Source organism: Sander lucioperca, chromosome 3 (assembly GCF_008315115.2).
Source record: "Sander lucioperca isolate FBNREF2018 chromosome 3, SLUC_FBN_1.2, whole genome shotgun sequence".
Lineage (NCBI taxonomy): Eukaryota > Metazoa > Chordata > Actinopteri > Perciformes > Percidae > Sander > Sander lucioperca.
Window position 1 is genome coordinate 37,740,892 of NC_050175.1, and position 22,943 is coordinate 37,763,834.

The 22,943-nt window shown below is 42.0% G+C and overlaps 1 protein-coding gene across 3 annotated transcripts in view; it reads left to right on the plus strand.

Annotated features, from left to right (window-relative positions):
* The window catches only part of dis3l (DIS3 like exosome 3'-5' exoribonuclease), a 31,716-nt gene that overhangs the window by 4,818 nt on the left and 3,955 nt on the right, over positions 1–22,943 (plus strand). For all 3 annotated transcript variants that reach the window (XM_031323674.2, XM_035999694.1, XM_031323673.1), the window contains exons 4-14: positions 3,485–3,620; positions 3,898–4,065; positions 8,846–8,921; positions 9,736–9,915; positions 11,047–11,216; positions 11,522–11,683; positions 13,567–13,814; positions 15,375–15,467; positions 16,516–16,804; positions 19,905–20,140; positions 21,346–21,500. In XM_031323674.2, coding sequence (XP_031179534.1) covers positions 3,485–3,620; positions 3,898–4,065; positions 8,846–8,921; positions 9,736–9,915; positions 11,047–11,216; positions 11,522–11,683; positions 13,567–13,814; positions 15,375–15,467; positions 16,516–16,804; positions 19,905–20,140; positions 21,346–21,500 — 1,913 coding nt within the window. The remainder of the gene's footprint in view (positions 1–3,484; positions 3,621–3,897; positions 4,066–8,845; positions 8,922–9,735; positions 9,916–11,046; positions 11,217–11,521; positions 11,684–13,566; positions 13,815–15,374; positions 15,468–16,515; positions 16,805–19,904; positions 20,141–21,345; positions 21,501–22,943) is intronic.

The window sequence follows — 22,943 nt, forward strand, 5'->3', positions numbered from 1 at the left end:
TGTAGCTTGAAACAAGCTAGCGCAAACCACTGATTAGCTTACAATGCTTGTATTTGGGGCACTTGGAAAGTAAAAACAAATTGCTATTTTATACCACTAACAAGGCTCAAAATAGCACCACACTTCCACGGTAGCATAATGAGGGTCCCTACATGTAAACCGAAGCATTGAGAATGTTCTAACTGTACAGTCATTTATTAAAAAGAGAGATTAGAAAGACAGTAGCGTTCTCATATACAGACGGCTGCCATCTTGGGAATACAGTCAAACGACGAACGCCGTGCAACCAGTAACCAGTAACAGCTCAAACACGGCGTTTGTGATTCGACTGCTCATGACTGTTTTCCAAGATGGCCCCCTCATGTAAACATGAACGCTACTGTCTTTATAATCTATCTTTTTAATAAACTGTCTGTACACTTACAAAGTTCTCAATGCTTCGGTTTACATGTAGGGACCCTCATTATGCTACCGTGGAAGTGTGGTGCTATTTTTAGCTTGTTAGTGGTATAAAATAACGATTTACCATCTGCCCCGAAAGGTAGCGTTAGCATGCTAACCACCGGTTTTGCGGTAGCTTGTTTAAAGCTAGAGACGCATTCGATTAGCATGAAAACATGACCCAGAGAACGGTCGACTCGGTACACGGTAACACTTTACAATAAGGTACACAAAAAAATAGGTAGTTAATGATTAGTTACTGTTTTTGAAAGAGTAACGAATCATTCGTTACTCTTTCAAAAAACAGTAACTACCCTTCTGAACAACAGTAACGAATCATTAACTACCTATTTTTTTGTGTACCTTATTGTAAAGTGCGGTCCTCAGACGCTGGCCTGCTCTCCGTTGCTCCCCCCCCCACACCAGACTCTGTACCTTCGGAGACAGAGCCTTTAGTGTTGTAGCCCCATCCCTCTGGAACACCCTCCCTGCAGATATCCGAAATGCTACATCCCTGGACATTTTAAAAAAAACTCCTGAAACACCACAGCCTACAACCTCCTTTAGTATAGCCACTGTAATAATGTAAAGTGTCCTTGTGTTTCATGAAAGGCGCTATAAAAATAAGTCAAAAGAAGAAAAGAAAGCATCTTTTCCCAAATGTTGAGCTACAGTATTCTTGAACTTTGTGAGAAGTGAGAACTGTGTGATATTTTAGAATTGTTGGTATGTATTTGTTCCGTTGGGTCCTTCAGCAGATTTTAGATGGAAGTTTAAAAGTGCAGTTTAGTAATGTATAAACCCTGAATGGACCTCAGCCTCAGTTCAACAGGTGCAACAGGCTGCTGGTGCTGAACCATGTCGCACTAAGAGCCCGCCTACTGGCTCAGCTGTCAATCAAACCTTTACAGAAGCTTGCCTCCAGCGGCTTCAGGCTTCTTTATTTCTAAAGATGTTTTTACTTCAGGTAGAAAACTGGTATAATAACAAAGAAAGTGCCAGCACTTATGACTTTTATAGACTGCATTTGTTATGTTTGTTTCCTAGTAGAGCCCGACCGATAAAGGATTGTTAAGGCCAATATTGATACAAATATTTGGTGATTTAAAAATCCGATATTCCGATATATCGGCCGATTTTTAAAAAAATCCAGAAACGCGTAACAAAACAAACAGATTTCCCTAACATTAGTTATTTGTAGTTATTTAAAAATAAACTTTTGTTTTATTGTCACAACAGAACAGAGGAACATCAAAATATATTAAAGTTCTGATAAATAAAATGTATAAAAATACAAACTTAAGATATGAAAGTGTTGCCAACAGGGAGGTTGTAGAGCGCCCTCTGGTGGACAGACTATGTAATGCCAACACTCAGAACATGGTTGAAGGGTGTCCGTTTTTATTTCATTTGTTTAAATATTCATTTATCGGTATAAATGCCGATACCAATAGTTTGGAAAATGCCTAATGTCGGCCCGCCAATATATCGGTCGGGCTCTATTTCCTACCTGATGTTTGTCAAGATGTCGTTAACAGTAGGGAACATCTCTCCTGGAGATTTGAGCGAACAAGCCATAAAATTTCATATTTTTTCTTTCATTTAGAAACAAACTTATTTTGAAATTTGTAGGGCTGTCCTCTCTTAGCCAATTAGTCAACTAATCGGTCGTTTCGGTCTTAGTACACATAAGATTTCTTTAGGCGATTAGTCATTTAAATGTGCTTCTTTCATGCTAAATTACTTATTTCCAAATGACTTATGAGCACATTTTTGGTAAACACAAGATCTAAAGGGGATCTTTTGCATGATTCTTTGTGGAGAAACTTTTTCGCAAACTGTTTTACAGATCTGTTGATCAAATCAACTAATAGATTAGTCTGCAAAATAGAGCTGGGCAATATATTGATATTAGATCAATATCGTGATATGAGACTAGATGGCATAAGTGTTGTCTTTTCCTGGCTTTAGAGGATGCATTACAGTAAAGTGATGTCATTTTCTGAACTTACCAGACTGTTGTAACTGTTCTATTATTTGCCTTTACCCACTTAGTTATTATATACACATTAATGATGATTATTTATCAAAAATCTCATTGTGTAAATATTTTGTGAAAGCACCAATAGTCAACACTACAATATCGTTGCAGTATCGATATCGAGGTATTTGGTCTCCATATCGCCCAGCCCTACTGCAAAATCATATGAGTGTTAGTTAACTAAGAATCTCTTTAGTCGAGGGCAGCCCTAGAGATGTTATGCTCTGCCAAAGATCTGATTGACGGAGTCTCAGACAATCAGATGGGTGCATGCTGATGCTTTGATTTTTTTGTATGCAGAAAGTCAGACCAGTGGACAAAATCCCCAAATGTTCAAACTAAAAATGATTTTAAAACCACGCAAAAGAAATATTTGTGAAGGTTTTGCAAGCGCATGTTTGGTGTTTTCACCCAATTAGCAAACATATATTATACTGTGGTCTCTGCTGCATCGATTGAGCAGTCTCCCAACAGGGAAGATGAAAAGGCTCCCCAGTTACAAGCTCCCTGTTTGAGCAAAACTTTACCTCTCATGCAGAAGGAAGAGATAACTACACAGTAAAAGTTCTGCTCACCTCCATGATTTTTGTTATGATAAAGATTTGATGTGGTCCACTGGTGTTGTGCATTATGTTGTCCCCAAAGTTTTAATTTGACTTTTAAAGACAGAAGGCTGGAGGTGCATACTGCTGCCATGAAATGAGTTTATTGCATAAACAAGACCGTAAACAGAGCTGTAAATGTTTTGAACCACCATTTTGAGTTACAGGTAGTGTTCATTTATATGTTAGAGAAACTAAATACAGAAAAATTAGGAAAGTTTAGGGCTTTAACAGGCAAGCTGTCTGCATGCATACTTGTGAATTAACTGTGTGTGTGCGTGCATGTGGCTGTGTGTGTGTGTGTCCGTGTGTGTCCGTGTGTGTGTGTGTGTGTGTGTGTCTGTGGCTGTCTGTGGCTGTGTGTGGCTTTGCGCGTGTGTGTGTGTGTGTGTGTGTGTAGGTGTGTGTACTCTGCAGCAGTATGGTACTATAACCACCTGGCAGGTATGATGGATGTAGTGATGATCACAGAGGACCAGGACGCCGTGGCTCAGTATGGCAGCCTCCACTCTGGAGTGTACGTCATCTCCGTCCAGGTACATGACTAGGGTGTGTGTGTGTGTGGGGGGGGGTATCGATCTTTATTATATAAATGGTTTTCTTTATTATATAAATTGCACATGAGAATTTAACTTTTTGGTACTAGAATAATTAAAGAAACAATAAAATTGAAGTGAGATAAACAAACAGAGAATTTCATCTTTTAGATAAAACAGATGTTGACAAAGTTTTCTTTTAGAGACATAATTTGAAGTTGGAAAAAAGTATGTTCCTGACTTTTTTTCCCTCGTGTGTCCCTTTTTATTTTGACAGGATTATTTACAGAACTTCTGGCCGCAGGTGCAGGCAGCACATGAGCTGTACAGCTCCATTTCCCAGGCGCTACAAGAGAAGGAGAGCGAGGGCACGGAGAGGGAGTTTACCGAACACCTGCCCGCTGAGGTCCTGGAGGCTGGAATCAAGTCCGGGCGGTACATTCAGGTACAGCGCAAGTCCACCTACCTTGTTTAGATCTAGCAAGTCTTTCCATAGAACAGAAGTTACTGGTGGACAAGAAATGAACAAAACTGTTTCTGGAAAAACACAAAATATCCTGTAAATGTGCAAGCTTTTGCCTGAATTTGCTTTACAGGTAACCACTACAATGAAAGAGAGATTTGTAACTCACTTACATTGGCTAATTCAGCAATTGGCACAAGTATTATCAGTGGCAATGGTAAAAATATTATACATTTTAGGGTCAAGGATGTAGTAAAAGAAATGAGAAAAGTAGTTTTAACCTCCAAAATTGCCTTTTTTTCCTTAACATTCTTGTAGATAGATTGTTAATGGTCCTAAAATGTAGGTATGCCCACTCTTAGTCGATTAATCGACTAATCAGTTGTTTCAGTCTTACAGCCAAAATACACCGTAAGCGCAGCTATTTTTATTTCGCCACCCATGTTATCCAATCTGTCCGTTCATACCGGGAGCGTCGGCCCGCACGCTGCAGCAATAGTTTCGGCGTCTCCTTTATTTCTTGCGCGAGACGCGAGCGTATGTGTCAAGCCAGGCAGGTAATCACATACAGGAAGACCACAGTGCAGCCGGATACTTTACAAAAATAAAACGCATTTCAAAATAAAACAGCCAGGTTCATGGTGATTTTGGCTGTCTTGACTTCTCACAGCGAGACACGCCATCAGGCACATGGAGGGAGAGAGAGAGAGGCCGACGGACAGAGAGAGTGAGACACACACAGGCTACAATTACCACTGTATCACCCACTCATCCTGTTTCTTTCAGAGAGAGAGAGAGAGAGAGAGAGAGAGAGAGAGAGAGAGAGAGAGAGAGAGAGAGAGAGAGAGAGAGAGAGAGAGAGAGAGAGAGAGAGAGAGAGAGAGAGAGAGAGAGAGAGAGAGAGAGAGAGAGAGAGATTTCACACATACCTCATTTTTTGTTTGATCCGAACCAAAATTAGAGGTGTGAAACCTCCCCCGGACCACGGTCCGGATCATATGACCAAATTTTGGTCTGACCAAAAGAGGTGGTCTCGGTCCGGACCAAACTGAACCATGGTCTGGTTCATTTACAGTGTGAAAGCATTTTTTGGATGGTTCGGACTTTCGGACCAAATAGAAGAAGCTCTGGCAGGCTCTCCTTGTGTTACAAGACCGGGAAAGATCCTTTAAGGAATAGCTCGGTGCTTAGTGTGTAGGCTACATGAGAGAGTGAGAGTGACGGTGAATGCGCTCAGAGCAGACAGCTGTCTGCTATCAGAGCAGAGAATACATCAGCAGTTTACTTGTTAAGTTGTAGTAAATGTACAGTGTAGGTTTCCGTTTGTCTCTGAATAAATTCTCCAGAAAGTTCCAGTGTCTTGCTTCTCAACAACACAACAAAACAAAAAGAGCCGCAGCAGTAGGGGAGCGCAGCAGTCAGTAGGAGAGAGCAGCAGTCAGTAGGAGAGAGCAGCAGTCAGTAGGAGAGAGCAGCAGTCAGTAGGAGAGAGCAGCAGTCAGTAGGGGAGAGCAGCAGTCAGTAGGGGAGAGCAGCAGTCAGTAGGGGAGAGCAGCAGTCAGTAGGAGAGAGCAGCAGTCAGTAGGGGAGAGCAGCAGTCAGCTGAAAAAACTCCGACACAGAGAGAGGAGACGAGAGGACGGGGAAGCCCGTCTACAAACCAATCAGTATTCAATCATATCAAGTATCTGGAGACGCAGCTCACGTATGTGATGACGGCAGGACGTAGTTTTGTCACGTTTAGATCTTTAGTGCGCTTGCATAACTGCAGTGTGAAACCAAAACTTACCGGATCAAATGTAGACAATGTAACAAAAACATGAACCTTGGTCTGGACCTTGGTTCAGACTTTCATGTGTTGAGTATAGTTTTCATGTGCAGTTTAGTAATGTATAAACCCTGAATGGACCTCAGCCTCAGTTCAACAGGTGCAACAGGCTGCTGGTGCTGAACCATGTCGCACTAAGAGCCCGCCTACTGGCTCAGCTGTCAATCAAACCTTTACAGAAGCTTGCCTCCCGCGGCTTCAGGCTTCTTTATTTCTAAAGATGTTTTTACTTCAGGTAGAAAACTGGTATAATAACAAAGAAAGTGCCAGCACTTATGACTTTTATAGACTGCATTTGTTATGTTTGTTTCCTAGTAGAGCCCGACCGATAAAGGATTGTTAAGGCCAATATTGATACAAATATTTGGTGATTTAAAAATCCGATATTCCGATATATCGGCCGATTTTTAAAAAAATCCAGAAACGCGTAACAAAACAAACAGATTTCCCTAACATTAGTTATTTGTAGTTATTTAAAAATAAACTTTTGTTTTATTGTCACAACAGAACAGAGGAACATCAAAATATATTAAAGTTCTGATAAATAAAATCTATAAAAATACAAACTTAAGATATGAAACTTAAAGTCTGGGGGGCAGACACCGTCGCTACATTTAAGACTAAACTGAAAACTCTCCTCTTTGATAAAGCTTATAGTTAGGGAGTGAGGAGTTGCAGTGAACGCCTAGACCGGCGGGGCAGGGTGTATAGCTGCAGACACAGCACCACTGCTTCTCTCTGCTTCTCTTTACAGTCATCAGATTTACCTATCGTATAATCAATAATATAGTGCCTCTCCTAGTTATGCTGTTATAATTCTAGACTGCCGAGGAAGTTCCTTCCTTCTTATGACACGCTCTTTTCTTTTGTTTCCTTTTATGCACATCCTGTCCCAGAAGTGCTTGTTACTAGGGCTGGGCGATAAATCGATTTTATCGATTAACTCGAATGTGTAGTTAACGTCGATTTGTTAAAATGAAAATCGATTTTCTCCTTAACATCCGCCGACGCTCCCCTCTGGGCTCCCATATCTCCGAACGGGCTCAGCCCTCGCCCCGCGCGTTTGCCATAGAGATACACAAATAACATGGCAGCGACAGGGACTAACATTAATTATTTTCTTAACTAGTAGTTTCATTACTTACTTATCTGTAATCTCCACCGAAATGACCGGCAGCTCGTGGTGCTCTGTCCCCGGCTGAGTCACCTATTCTCGGATAACTGAACCACCAGCTACCGCTGACCTAAAGGAGCACCATGCGGGCCACCAGAGGCGGTGTTGAGGAACTCTTTTGCGGCTCAACACATCTACTAAATGCCGCTGATACGACCGAGCTGTGATGGAGGTCTGTAGCGGCTTAAACAACTAGCAATCGCCGCTCTGTAGCACGGAGCTCCTCTTCGACGTCGTCGTTTCTACCGCTAGTTACTACGAAGGAGCTTGCTACAGGTATGCTACATTCAAGAGACCATGGGATGTTAATGTACGTTACTCAGCAACAGGTGAAAATAGGGGCAAGGTTGCGCAATAACGTTAAAATGATTTGAACTTTTAGCGAGGAACGAGAAGTGAATTACCTGTATGTGTGAAAACAGCTTTATCTCACGCATCCGTTTGTTTGTTGTTGAATATATAGCACCCCCCATCCAAAAAAAGGGAAAACACTCAAACCAATTTATATTTCCACAAAATTGGCATGAATAATCATAATGGTATACATGCCTCATGTGTGTGCGTGTGTGTGTGTGAGTCAAAACAAAATAAAGTTAAAACTTGTTTTGAACAATTTCTTTGTCATCTGCAGATTGATTTTAAGTAGGGGGAGAAAAAAATCGATTTAAATCTTAAATCGGATTTTTTTGGAAAAAATCGGGGATTTTATTTTTAGGTCATATCGCCCAGCCCTACTTGTTACTAACCTAGCTCTGGGGAGTTTACTCCCCGGAGTCCTTATGTTTCTTCTTCGCCCAGAACATCGCCTCGGATTAGGGCGACACCAAGACCTGGGTCTTGGGTGCAGCTGTGGCTGTGGACCTGCTACACCCTGCTACGCTCTGCGATTCCCTGCAATGTCCGGCTACGTCCTGCCGCGTCCACCGCGTCCACCCATACTCTGCTGTGCCACACTACATCCCATACTGTCATAACCCCAACCGTCAGACACCGCCCACCAAGAGTCTGGGTCTGCCGAGGTTTCTTCCTAAAAGGGAGTTTTTCCTCGCCACTGTCGCAATAGCCACTGCTAATGCTTCCTCTTGGGGGAACTATTGAAATTGTTGGGGCTTTGTAAATTATAGAGTGTGGTCTAGACCTACTCTATCTGTAAAGTGTCTCGAGATAACTCTTGTTATGATTTGATACTATAAATAAAAATGAATTGAATTGAATTAAAGTACTTTGAACAAAAACACAAAAACAAAACAACAAAAATCAAAGCGTGTTGCCAACAGGGAGGTTGTAGAGCGCCCTCTGGTGGACAGACTATGTAACGCCAACACTCAGAACATGGTTGAAGGGTGTCCGTTTTTATTTTTCAGTTGTTTCAGTCTTACAGCCAAAATACACCGTAAGCGCAGCTATTTTTATTTCGCCGCCCATGTTATCCAATCTGTCCGTTCATACCGGGAGCGTCGGCCCGCACGCTGCAGCAATAGTTTCGGCGTCTCCTTTATTTCTTGCGCGAGATGCGAGCGTATGTGTCAAGCCAGGCAGGTAATCACATACAGGAAGACCACAGTGCAGCCGGATACTTTACAAAAATAATAATTTCAAAGTGGTGCTTTTGCATGATTCTTTGTGGTTAAAAAAAACCTAAATTTTACAGATCTGTCAATTAGTCGACAAAATCACGAGTGTTAGTCACTAAGAATTTCTTTTGTCGAGGTCAGCCCTACTCCAAATCTAAATAAATCTCTTTCTTTTCTCTTCATCAGGGTACTCTGAATGTCAGCAAGCACCGGCACAGTGAAGCTTCAATCATGACGGAGGGTTTGTCCAACAAGAACAAAGGTGCAAAACTACAGCACCCATACAGCACTGAGCACCGGCAGTCAGTCACTGCAAACACACATTCCCGGTGACTGGATTTGTCTGCTCTCTTTTAAACATTGTTAGAGCTGGGCAATATATCGATATTATATCGATATCGTGATATAAGACAGGATATCGTCTTAGATTTGGGATATCGTGATATGACAAGTTTTATCTGTCCCTGGTTTTAAAGGCTGCATTACAGTAAAGTGATGTCATTTTTTTAACTTACCAGACTATTCTAGCTTTTCTATTATTTGCCTTTACCCACTTAGTTATTATATACACATTAATGATGATTATTTATCAAAAATGTCATTGTGTAAATATTTTTTTGTAAGCAACAATAGTCGACCCTACAATATCGCCGCAATATCGATATTGAGGTATTTGGTCAACAATATCGTCATATTAGATTTTTTCCATATCGCCCAGCTCTAAACATTGTCATTCAGTCATTCATTCAACTTTTATTTATACTCGGGAGATCATTGAGGGGCTCGCCTCTTTTACAATGATATCGAATCAATTACAAAGACAAAGAAAGAAAAAAACACAACAACACAGAAGAAGAAGTACTACTACACTTTGAGATTTGGAAAAATTATTTGATAGATGAATTAGGATAATTAGGATGGATAAGAAAATGAACTTCTGTGAAGCAGTTACAAGTAGAGGTTTGGAGGTTTAAAATCAGATTTCTAAAATGTCCCAAAATGTCGTTGACCCCACTCTTTCCCCTTCCTTTGTTTCTTTGTCCGTCTCACCTTTTCCCGTCCCTCGTCGGCCTCAGATCTGAGTTGGGGCGTGTTGGTGTGCGGTGGAAAGAATCGTAACCGAGCCGTGCACGGCGACGTGGTCGTGGTGGAGCTGTTGCCAAAGAGCGAGTGGAGAGGAAAGGACACGGCCCTGACTGAGGCTCAGGGGGAGGAGAAGAGCGGAGAGGAAGCCGACAGTAAACCCATGCCGACAGGTGGGTCCGTATATCATGACTGAACACATTAACTCCACTAACTCTGCAGGTTTTCTGTCCAGTGTGTTTGTCTGTTAGTGGACAGGATATCTCAAAAAACAAATTTAAACCTCAAACCTCAAATTTAGACTTACGTCAAGGCAGTTAAGTTATACTAGTTTTTGGTTTAGTTTAACCAAAAAGCAGCATGTGCTTCCTTGAGGACATTTAAAACGAAATGTAACGAATGTAATTACAGTTCTATGAATCCTGGATGACCGCCAGAGGCAATGCTTAACACTGATTATATTCCGTATCGCGCTTGCGCGGGTCGAGCATTTATATCAACAAAGTCACCTGTGACCTCGGGGTGACCCTGGCCAAGGTATTAAGTTCAGGTGTCATCCCGAGCTCATTCCTACAGAACCTTCTCGCGGGTTCGCAAGATTCCGAGTGACCAAGAACTCTGGCGGTCATCCAGGATTCATAGAACTGTAGTTACATTCGTAACTTTCGTTTTAAATGTCCTCAAGGAAGCACATGGTGCTTTTTGGTTGAACGCTGAATGCAAATGTAACTGTTCAAAAGCAAACCTTAGGTGGGGTGGGGGGGGGGTCACTAGTATACAGTTCCAACTAAAGCTAAGACTAATGCTACCACAGATGGTAGACGACCTGCTTAGCGAGAAGATGAAAAAGGAATGAGCTCGGGGATGACACCGGAACTTAATACCTTGGCCAGGGTCACCCCGAGGTCACAGGTGACTTTGTTGATATAAATACTCGACCTGCACAAGCGCGATACGGAATATAATCAGTGTTAAGCATTGCCTCTGGCAGTCAGTAAGGATGAAATAGAACCTGCATTGTTTACATCCAGTCTTACAAAAATGTTCTCTACATTGTACCCTTTTTGTTATTTATGAGTCTACTCAGACAGTACATGTTAAGGTCATTTACTATAAGAGTAGGCATTGTTTAGATTAATTTATTAAGATAACCATTTTTAAGCTCATTTTAGGCAAGGTAGTCACACTATGACATTGTAATATTGGCAAATGTCTGTAAAATAAAGTATATTTTAGACACTACAATATACAATATATTATAACTCAAGTGTCTCTCTACTGATGTCTGATATTAAAATCCACAGGCCGTGTTGTGGGGATCCTGCAGAGGAATTGGAGGGACTATGTGGTAACTTTTCCGCCCAGGGAGGGGCCTCAGCCCCAGAGCAGGAATTCCCAGCGCATCCTGGCCGTGCCCTGGGACCGTCGCATCCCCAAGATCCGCATCAGTACTCAGCAGGCCGATGCTCTGCAGGTCTGCTTTGCCTTCATGTGGCTGCTGATTTATTTACTCAGTCAGAAACTTGCGTGATTAGTTTGATACATGATATTTTTATTATTTCAGTTTAGTTTAGTCAGGGAATGGTTTTTCCTTTTAAGAATAAACAAAAGAAAAAGAAAAGTTAATGTATGTGTCCCTGCAGTCTACGGAAGTTTTTGAAATCTCCATAGACTGAGATTTCTAAAAACTGATTTCAAACATTTCAAATCAGTTAAACATAAGGGAATGTATAAAACCTCTCATGTTGTGTATGTTGTCCCTTGTCTTCTCCCATCCAGGACCACAGAGTGGTGGTGCGCATTGATTCATGGGAGAGCACGTCGCAGTATCCCAACGGCCACAGTGTGCGGGTGCTGGGTCGGGCTGGAGAGCTGGAGACGGAGGTCCAGACTATCCTCATAGAGAACTGCATCCACGTGCCTCCCTTCTCAGACGCACAGGTCAGACAGGAAGCTTCATGACATTGAACCACACTCACATCTTACAAACACTCACTGAAATTAAAGCTATAGTGTTTAGTTTAGTCTCCCCCGTGAGGAATTCTAAGTAATGACAACAAAACTGTCGGCGCGTCCACATGATACAAGCCTTCCGTGACTGCGCACCCACCCCCCCACGCAATTGCTAGTAGCCAAGGAGGACACGGAGGATTAAACAAACATGATGGACTCTTATCTTCACTTGAGTTTCTGCGCGCGAACGTCACCGGACGACAAAATCTGAACATAGCCATACTGAGAAATACAGAGAGAGTTGTGTGGAGCTGATAGTCTTAATTAGCTTTGTAGCAACTCATTTGGCAATGGCTTGAATGTAACAGACGTTCATTAATATCAAAAAGTTACGCATTAAAGCTTTAAAGCTGTGTTAAGGGATTATCATTTGGCCACTTGAAAAGTCTGGATCAACGTAAGCTCGTAGAGCCCCTCACCTTTCCCTCTCTCTATGTTGCCGTTCTCAAAATCCCTTTGCTAAGGGAAATAACAATAGCCTTGCGCACGTCCGAAGAAAAAAAAAAAAAAAACAGAACGGCGTAGCTTACCGGCTGGTATCATGCAGCTAAAGACACAGGGTAACCAAAGCTTACCGGTAGCCTGCAGCTGCACTTTTGAGAAACAACAGAACTGGAAAATCCTCCTGCTTCCCTGAGGTCACCTTGTGGCAACATTAAGCCTTCCCTGTGAGTGAGTTATGGAAACAAACAACAAAGGTAAAGCATGTGGGCTCCGATGCGACTCCATGGTGGGTTCATGTGCACCTCGTTAAATGAATGGTAAGTTCAGTTGCACTTTCTAAACACTGCTGATGGTGTTGGCTCACTGAACATCCGATGTGGTGTGCGCATTTACATGTAAACACAGGATCCAGAGGTGCCGTTCCAACAGTTTATTGTCATCAATGCAGAGAAATGGTTTACACTTGGTTGCGGATGGATGATGGATCATTTTGTCTAAACAAATGAATATTTAAAGAAAATGTCACAGATCTGAATAGCATTAAACAATCAATAATAACAAAGTAGGATAAACTCATATTGACTTACATCATTAATGCATCCACAATCTGCACTTAATTTTCTCTTTACTGAAACAGGATTGAACTCTGCAATCTAGCATGAACGAAACAATATATCAAACTTTCAGGCTAAACATGAAATGATAATGACGACTATACAGGGGAAAATGTCCATTAAACGCACACAAAAGAGAGTCCCAAGGCGGAGTTATTACATTACACGTCATTTAGCTGACGCTTTTATCCAGAGCGACTTACAATTGCTATATATATCAGAGGTCGCACACCTCTGGAGCAACTACAGGTTAAGTGTCTTGCTCAGGGACACATTGGTTGATGTATCACAGTGGGAATCGAACCCGGGTCTCCCACACCAAAGGCATTTGTTATATCCACTGCACCATCACCACCCCACATTATGTGCTGTTTAAAGTGGAGGATTTGTGATTTTTTTACTTGACATACAAGGAAAAATTTATAAATAAAGTTATATAACCTTGGAAAGGGGAGTGGTTTTAGTCATTGACAGTCCATGCAATGATGCAGCTGAGGTAGAGACTTGATATTTAACAGTTGTTGTAAAGTGCCCTTCTTCTTATTGTGGCATTGTCGTCACTGCTCAAAAGAAAATGTTTAAATCAAAAATTGAATCGAATTGTGAAATTAAAATCGAAAGTCAAAATTGAACCGTGGATTTGGAGAATCGTGACATCCGTAACTCATACGTGTCCCTTCACTTTGGCCGAAGTGATGCACAGCTGCTGACCTTATGTGACTGCGTGTCTTCTGTCTGTGACTGTGTCCTCAGCTGAGAGAGATGCCGGTCAATTCTCCGGAAAGGCCGTGGAGGATGGATCCTGCCCAGGTGGCAGCACGGCGGGACCTCAGGGAGAGCCACCTGGTCTTCAGCATCGACCCGCGGGGCTGCGAAGACGTAGACGACACGCTGTCGGTGCGCAGCCTCCCAGGCGGGGAGCTGGAGCTCGGCGTCCACATCGCTGATGTCACTCACTTTGTCACCGAGGGCTCACTCACTGACCTGGAAGCACGGTCAAGGTAAGGAAACCAGGGGTTGATGCAAAGACTGTATAGGTAAAGCTAAAACATCTGAAGCGCCCCCTGTTGGCTGGCTGTAGTATAGGTCATAACCCCCCCCCCCTCCTCCCCCTCTTCATGTTATTGGATGGGACAAACTAAAAAAATCAAGGTACATTCTAGATAGTTCTGACCATGCTGATGTTTGTTCAAGTGATCTTTTTTCCAATAAGTTTTGTTTTTATTAGTTATTTGACGCTATAAAAACGGGGTGAAATGTCATGATTGACAGTAGGGGTGGGAATCTCTTGGCTTGATTCCGATTATCGACGCATCTCAATGCAACAATTTTTTTAATGTAAATTTTCCTTTGGTGATTTTTCGGTGATCTCTTGCCTAAACTTGTTGTCCATTATCCCATCCTCTTTCAGTCACTCTGTTTTCTGATTTGTACTTGTCTGGAGAGAGTAACTTTTACATTTTTTTTTATATCAATTATTAACTTATCAGAATCGAGCATTGAATCGTTCTAGAGAGAATCGCGATGCATCTAAGAATCAATTATTTTTCCCACCCCTAATTGACAGCTGTAATTCAGTCGCGATTGGTCGAGCCGGGGTATGGGCGGGACTTTGATACCGCGGCTCCATTGCCTGATCACTACTGCGTAGACTCTGGCTCCAAAATTAAAAGATGGCAGCGCCTGTATCCGGGATAGTTTGGCTTCACTTTACTTTATACAGTGTATGTAGGGAACCAGTTGGATTATAGTGTAGGTGTAATATGGAAGATGTTTTTAAGGCAACTTTCAGAAGTACAAAGAGGCCAGAAAGTTTCTGCCTGAATGTCTGCTGCAAAATACATAACAACACACACAGATGAAAAGCAACAGGAATCACAAACAGTGACTTACAGGCATAACAGCGAAAAGGGTTCAACGCGCTGCTAAATCAGGCGTTTCTCAGAACAAGGACACTACAAAGGGGGAAAAGGGACTGGAGCACATTGATACATTTGAAGTCTTGCATAATTTCAACATTACAGCACTACTGCGTCTTCATCAGAGTAAAGATGAATGAATTTGAAAAACAAATAATGGACAAAAGAACTTTTTGTGCTATTCAGGGCAGCAAATCAATCACTGTACTCCAGTCCTTTTTTACCTGTAAGTGTCTCTTTGTGTTGTTGTTTTATTTCTCTATGTTTGGCCTTTGTACTTTATAATATGGTGTTTTATTCAAACCCATGAAGCTAGAGAAATAAAGTTTACTTCTTTACATTTTATAGTTTTTGTGTGTGTGTGGTTTTAAACTTCTCTCTGCAGTGTAAGAAAGGACATTTATTAAAGCATGAGAAGGCATTATCAATAATTATTGATGAACTGTAAGTGGTCCCAGCTTTGGTAATGAAAACGATAGAGAGGAGGTTGAAATACCAGGCGACCAAACTCTGAATATTTAGCTACACACGAGGAAAGGAAGGTTTTTTTTACATGATGCCTCTTTTTAAACTGTGGCTACTGGTTGGAAAGATGATACAAATGCCGTTCCCTTGACTTTATTCTTCTGTGTCTTTTCTAAGGGCTACGACGTACTACCTGGCAGACCGCAGGTACGACATGCTGCCAGCTGTTCTCAGTGCAGACCTCTGCTCTCTGCTCGGAGGAGTCGACAGGTCAGTGAACGCCACGTCTCTACATTTTGTTTCGGAAGGTGTTTAGTTAATAAGCATGCATTGGGGAACACATTAAAACTATCTGAGAGAAACTAAATAAAATGATCGGTGAGATGTCATTTCTCTGTTGGCGCTGTAAGAAATATTAAGGTACTTTTTAGTTTTGGTCATGTGAACAACATTCGTTATGCTGGAAATGTGTTACCAAGCTGATATCTCAGTGGTTACATGTATCGGTTCCCCTTTCACCCCGTTTATGTCTTTTAGGAATTAATATGTCTGACAAGTTGAATGGATATGAAAGTAGGTACATCAATCTTGCTTTGATGGCAGCTAGGAACTGCATAGCTTTAAACTGGAAGGCATCCAACCCCCCAGCAATAGTCCACTGGTGGAATCAACTCTCAGGCTACTTTGTTCTGGAAAGCATTTATTATAAAAGTGAAGACTGAACCTCAGACTTTTTGAATATCTCATAGACAATTTGACTTATACATTTCTACATTAATGTTAGGCATTATGTAGTCTATATCCACGACGTTCCACTTCCAGGATTGCTCCGTTGCTGCCGGAAATTCCGCCATATGTCTTTACAGCCGGATTTCCGTCCCCTTCCTCTTTCTTTGTGTTGGCGTTCTAACCTCCGGTGGATTTGTGAGGACTATGGTTAACTGCTCCTCAGATCTCTGCAGGGTAAATCCAGACAGCTAGCTAGACTATCTGTCCAATCTGAGTTTTCTGTTGCACAACTAAAACAACTTTTGAACGTACACATGTTCAACCAAAACAAGTTCCTTGTGGAGGAAGGTCTGGCAAAGCGAGACTAGGGACTATGACAGTAACAGTGTTATCTGAGTGCATTTATTCTGTTGTTTTATCTGTTTGTTGGGGTTGTTTTTTGTATGTCTTGTCTATTTTGTCCTTTTGTGAAGGATTTGAAATATGAGGAATGAAATTCATGTATGTTGTTCTTCACATTTTTCATGCAAAAAAAACAAAAAAAATACATGCTACATTTCTATGCATACGTGTCCACTCTCGTATCCAGGTATGCGATGAGCGTGATGTGGGAGCTTGATGCACAAACCCTCGAGGTCAGAAACGTGTGGTACGGCCGCACGCTCATCCGCTCCTCCTACCAGCTGCACTATGAGCTGGCCCAGGCGCTCCTCAACGCAGAGCAGGCTGAGGTACCGGAGCTGGCCAGGCTCGGGTCCAAGGAGAAGGACGCTAAGCTAGCTGAGCTAACCCAGGCTCTAGAGATGCTGACACATGTCGCCAGACACCTCCGGGCGCAGAGGGACAGGGGAGGCGCGCTGGAGCTGGAAGGGGTTGAGGTATGATTGGCTTCTTTTTTTTCTAAAAGATTTGTTGTTGTATTAAAGGAGCACTTGTTGTGTGGCCGGGTTGGCTCAGTTGGTAGAGCAGGCGCACATATACATAGAGGTTTATGCCTCGACGCAGAGGTTCGAGTCCGACCTGAGACGATTTCCTGCATGTCTTCCCCCTCTCTCTCCCTTTTCTCACCTAGCTGTCCTGTCCATTAAAGGCTGAAAACCCCCCAAAAAATAATAATAACAAAAAGGAGCACTTGTTAAAGATGTGGAACTGTAACAGTTTTCCACTGTGATAATTCCTAGCGGCTGCACATTATGAAAATAAAACCACATATCGATTAGAAAGAGAAAAAAGAGGGGGAAAAAAAAGGTCCACGGCACTTTTCTTCTGAAAAAAATTAAAAAGCCTTTATTTAAATGGCTATTTCATATCGAAATATTGCATTCAAATTAGAACTAGGCATCAACCCACGCGTATCGGCACAAAGTGGCGTTCTTCAGGGTGTTATTATTTAAATAAAGGCTTTTTAATTTTTTCACAAGAAGAGTGCATGATTTGTTTTAAACTTCTGAGCACTCCAGACTTTTCTTCTTCACATATAGATTAGATTTAGATTTATTGTTAGTTTCCGGAGTCATTACACATAGCAACATATAGATATACACAACATCTCTATGAATGCATTCATCATCCCAGCTCACAACAGTGTCAGCGAGGCAGATTGGGGACAGAACTCCTGTTGAAACGAGCTCTTTCCTCTCTCCACTATCTACGGATAGTGTTAGGCTTCAGTAGCGAACATAAATAAACAGTCAGTTTGTGTAATATGGCTTTATGAAGAAAAACTTACCAGTTTTCCATTCTATGGTTGAATAAGGAAGACGCACCAACTTTCTCTTGGAGTGGCACATTAAGGCCAGACTGAGGCATCAGTCATTATATGCAAAGAGTTCTCCTGACGGTATGTGCCTTTGGTTTGATGACACATGGTACCAATATAGTGGCGCTAAGTTAAGCATCCAGGCAGCAGACGGATAATCTCACACAAGATCAGAAAGTAATTTCAGTGGGAATGCTGTAATAAAGTCTGTGTGAATACAGAGCACTCCACCATGGAACTCTTTTCGCATTTATTTTTATTTCATTTATTTCAGGTTTATTTATCAGGGACAATGCACACTAATATTACATAAAAGTAAAATGTGCCAAAATTAGCCTGGAGGCTATTTTACATCCACTGTCAACAGTCACCTTAAAATGAGATAAAACAATTAAGCTATCAATAATACATACAGATTTGGCCCTATACAATGAAAGTTGATTATACTAATGCTAAAAGACAACAACATAAAAACAAGAACAGTTGGGTAAGATCAACACAAGCACACACACACACACACACACACACACACAGCTGAACTGTCAGACCAGATAACAAACGAGGCACAATAGCATAGACATACATTTTGGTGGACATGTACAAAAACAACATTGCTGGGACATTAACAAGCAACCTACTATTTCCCTAACTATACAAAAGTGAAACAGACACACAGGCAGAGCACAAAAAACACAGGCAGACAGAGCAGGAGAGACAAGATGGCAGGAAGTTTTAGTGCCTAAACTAATGTTGACAGTGCTGACTACTTGTTAGACACTTTTTAGTTAAGTTTAAAAGAGGCATATGTTTAAAATTTTCTATGTGACTTGGGATAAAGTTCTACCCACGAGTAGCCCTAACTGAAAAATCTATTTGACTAAACGCACTTCTCCTTAACGCAGTCGCCTCTCACTGCACTCCATGTGAATCTGGAAACTGGCTCAAACCAGGAGGAGCTAGTCCATGTAAAGACAATGATCTGTATATGTAATCATGTTTTTTCCCTACTCAAAGGTGCTCTAAGCGATGTCACGTGTTTTTTAGGCTACAACATTTTTTGTCACATACAGCAAACATCTCCTCACTATCTGCTAGCTGCCTGTCCCCTGAACACACTGTAAAAAAACATCTCCTCACTATCTGCTAGCTGCCTGTCCCCTGAACACACTGTAAAAAAACATCTCCTCACTATCTGCTAGCTGCCTGTCCCCTGAACACACTGTAAAAAAACATCTCCTCACTATCTGCTAGCTGCCTGTCCCCTGAACACACTGTAAAAAAAATTCGGTCTCTGTAGACAGCCCAGGCTCCACAAACACCAACAAAAACAAACTGGCCAACCTGCACCACCAAACATAACAAACAGTCTTCCAGCCAATAACCGACAAGAAGGATTTGGGGGTGGGGGTTGGGGGGTTAGTGCGCGGAAGGGAGGGGGAGGGGACGGGATGAGGAGGAAGCGAGCTAGCCTTCGTTTTGTTTGACAATACTTCAAACGTCAACAAGAAGTGACGTCACCCAACATCGCTTAGAGCACCTTTAAAAGGTTATATTAAAAAAAAAATGGCATTAGACTAGTGCTTTTCATTTCCGATGGTTTGGTCGTTCATCTGTCAAAACAAGATATTAATTCTTCTTCTTCTTGTTTATTTATAAGATGCTCTAATAAACTGTCTTTCCCTTATTTAGACACGTGATACTATATTGAGTTGCATTACAGTTCGAGGTGTTGAAATTAATCAAATAATCGATGCATCGAATAGTGGACGTGGACGATGCTGCATCAATAATCGGCCGGGCCATAATCGATTATTTCTGTTTACAATTTAATGTAGGCCTGACAACCTTTCTGTTTACATATTCTGTTATGTTTTGCACATTCAGGAAGTGCCATGTGCTCAGTGTTGTAGTTTTATGTATCCAATTTATTTAGTATTAGAGCACTGCATAATGTTTTGTTTTTGAAGCTTGAAAAGCTATGAATTAAATATCCTATATGGCTTTAATAGAAAAATGTATTTGACGCATCGTGATGCATCGAGATATCAAATTGAATCGCTGATCAGTGAAGATTCACACCTCCAATTACAGTCGATGTCATCATGGAGTTAGGTCGTATTCTATAGGTTCTACAAAATCACCATTATTTATTTAACCTACTGGAATAGTATTTTCAAAACCGGTTTTCCTAAAATAGCTGTTTGACCGACCGTCCTCAGGTGCGTGCCCAGCTGGATGAGGAGAGGAACATCACAGCCCTGGTCCCCCGTCTGCCCCTGGAGGTCCACGAGACGGTGGCCGAGTGCATGATTTACGCCAACCACTGGGTGGCGCGCAAGATCCAGGAGGCCTTCCCCCATCAGGCCCTGCTGAGGCGCCACCCGCCGCCACGGCAGGAGTTCTTCAGCCAGCTGGTGGACAGCGCCGCCGCCAGGGGATTCACCATCGATACCAGGTGATTTAATGAGTGTCCTAGGGCGACGCTGTGTGTTTTCACTCATTCATAACAAAACTCTGCTCTCTACCACAGTCTGTAAAAATAATGGACAAAGCTTGCGGGTCTGAAAAGTGAAGCCAATGCTGAAGCTCCTTAAAGCTGCGTTGTCTCTAACTTCCAGCAGGGGGCGACTCCACTGGCTCCAAAAAGAAGTCTGTTTCTATAGAAGTCTATGAGACAATGAGCCTACTTCTCTCTTGATTTATTACCTCAGTAAACATTTTCATAAACAGTTTATGGACTCAAACGCTAGTTTGAAGTCTTCTTCGACACATCATGATGTTTATTTTGTAGATTATGGTCCCATTTATTCTAAAACAGACGATAAAGCAGGGGATGCTTTAGGATCTGTCAATCAGGAAAGAGGCTTAGCGATGCTAACCATGCTAACACTGTCGACATTATATAGACCTGAACTTGTTTTTGGGTGTTGTCCGTGTTTTCATTTTAAACTTTGATCCTCTCACTGTGTGTTTTCACTTCATTAAAGTTAATTGGAACATTTTGGTTGCCTAAAAATGTCTTGTTTGGTGTTCTGCCAGCGAAGCTAGCTAGCTACCGCTATCTGGTAACTTAAGGGAAAGTTTGCCAATTTTCTGTTCTGCCGTACATGCAGATGAACGGTGGCAGTACTCGGAGGTCCGAGTTTACCCGCCAGTAAATCTCCACTGGATGACTCGGCTCAGAAGGGTTGAAAATCTGCAACTTTTCCCCCTTTAGCGTTTAGCTTAGCGCAACGCCATTGCAACCATAAACAACACTGGCTTGGCCTGGCCGTGTCATCCTCCCCAGCTCTGCCCTTTTGTCAGAAATCGTCCCATCCGTTTGCAAAAAAACCAAGATGGCGACGCTCGTATTGCCAAACTCAAGGCTTCAAAAACGGCAGTCCATTAACAAACGGGTGACGTCACGGATGCTACGTCCACGTATGATTTCTACCACTGAAAATGTACAGCTAAACACAGCTTAGAGGCAGAGCTAGTCAATATATTAAACTGTGTTGCACTCAGTCACACAACAATCACACATGACTGAGATGATTTGTTAATCTATCGCACCTTTTTTCCTCACGTCATGGTTTGCCACTCCATGACAACAGCAGCTCTCAGCGCACACAGTTCTGTGAAACGATCTTATTCTAACGGGTAGTTCTGTTCCTCCAGGACCAACAAGGCTTTAGCTGAATCTCTGGACCGAGCTCTGGACCCACAGGACCCGCTGGTGAACAGGCTGCTGAGAATAATGGCCACTACAGCCATGTCACAGGCTCTGTACTTCTCCACTGGGCTTCAGTCCCAAGACCAGTACTACCATTACGGTACTCTAAACAAAACCTTCACAATATCCTCAGCTTTTATTCTATTATTTAGTGGAACTGCATTTGCATGTGTCTTTATGGGGTTTTCTCCGATTTTTTTATGCGAATTGGAGCATATCAATGTATCTAATTTCTATGATTGAATGCAGAAATGTAATAATAAACTTTTTATATATATACTTTTTAAAATCCATGTTACTAAGTGCTTCACAAAACAAAATAAAACAGAGCAGTCATAAAAATATCAGGTTTTAAAACAAAAACAAATAAAGACTATTAGATGTGGGGCTAGCTATCGTTTTTTTCTGATCCCAATTCTACGGTGCCAATCTTTTCTTTTTATTCAGCTCCTTTACACCTTCGTACGTGATGCACGCTGTAGTCCCGCCTGTCAAAATACACACATCTGAGCCCCGTCTGTGCGTAACGTAAAGTTTATCCTGCATTCCTCTGTGACGTGTAATGTTAGACAGCCAATCAAAAGTCAATCAATAGATCTTGGTAGAAGCATGCTGCATGCTTACCGACTCATTGACACTGATGAGCTTTACTCCTTAGGGAAATTTGGATTGAAATTTGGTATTGAATAACGAGGCATTTTTTCGATAGGATACTAAGGAGGCAATTTGCTCTGTGCCAAAAAAGTATCAAAGTGCGGTACCCAGCCCTAATTAGGTTTATAAAAACCTGTACAGTGAAGGTAAGAATAGTAAAAACTTTTTAAAAAGAAATAAAAGACAGTTCCAAGGAGGTTCAAGCTCTAATAAAATCAGGAAAGGTTCTCTGCTGAAAGTCTTAAAGTGTTCATATTATGCTCATTTTCAGGTTCATAATTGTATTTAGATGTTATATCAGAATAGGTTTATGTGGTTTAATTTTCAAAAAGCACCTTATATTTGTTGTACTGCACATTGCTGCAGCTCCTCTTTTCACCCTGTGTGTTGAGCTCTCTGTTTTAGCTACAGAGTGAGACCTCTCACTTCTGTTCCATCTTTGTTGGGAGTCGCACATGCTCCGTAGCTAGGTAAGGACTACTAGCCAGTCAGAAGTAGAGTATGAGGGCGTGCCCTGACAGTAGCTAGGTAAGGACTACTAGCCAGTCAGAAGCAGAGTATGAGGGCGTGCCCTGACAGTAGCTAGGTAAGGACTACTAGCCAGTCAGAAGCAGAGTATGAGGGCGTGCCCTGACAGTACCTAGGTAAGGACTACTAGCCAGTCAGAAGCAGAGTATGAGGGCGTGCCCTGACAGTACCTAGGTAAGGACTACTAGCCAGTCAGAAGCAGAGTATGAGGGCGTGCCATGCTAGCAGCTAGGTGAGCATTATAACATGTGTTCCAAAGTGACCACGTTTGTCTCTGAAGTAAAGGCTGGACTACAATAGAGCTGTTTGGAGCAGTTTGTGAACAGTGTTTTCTGTTGGAGATGGTAAGTCCCTTTGGGGG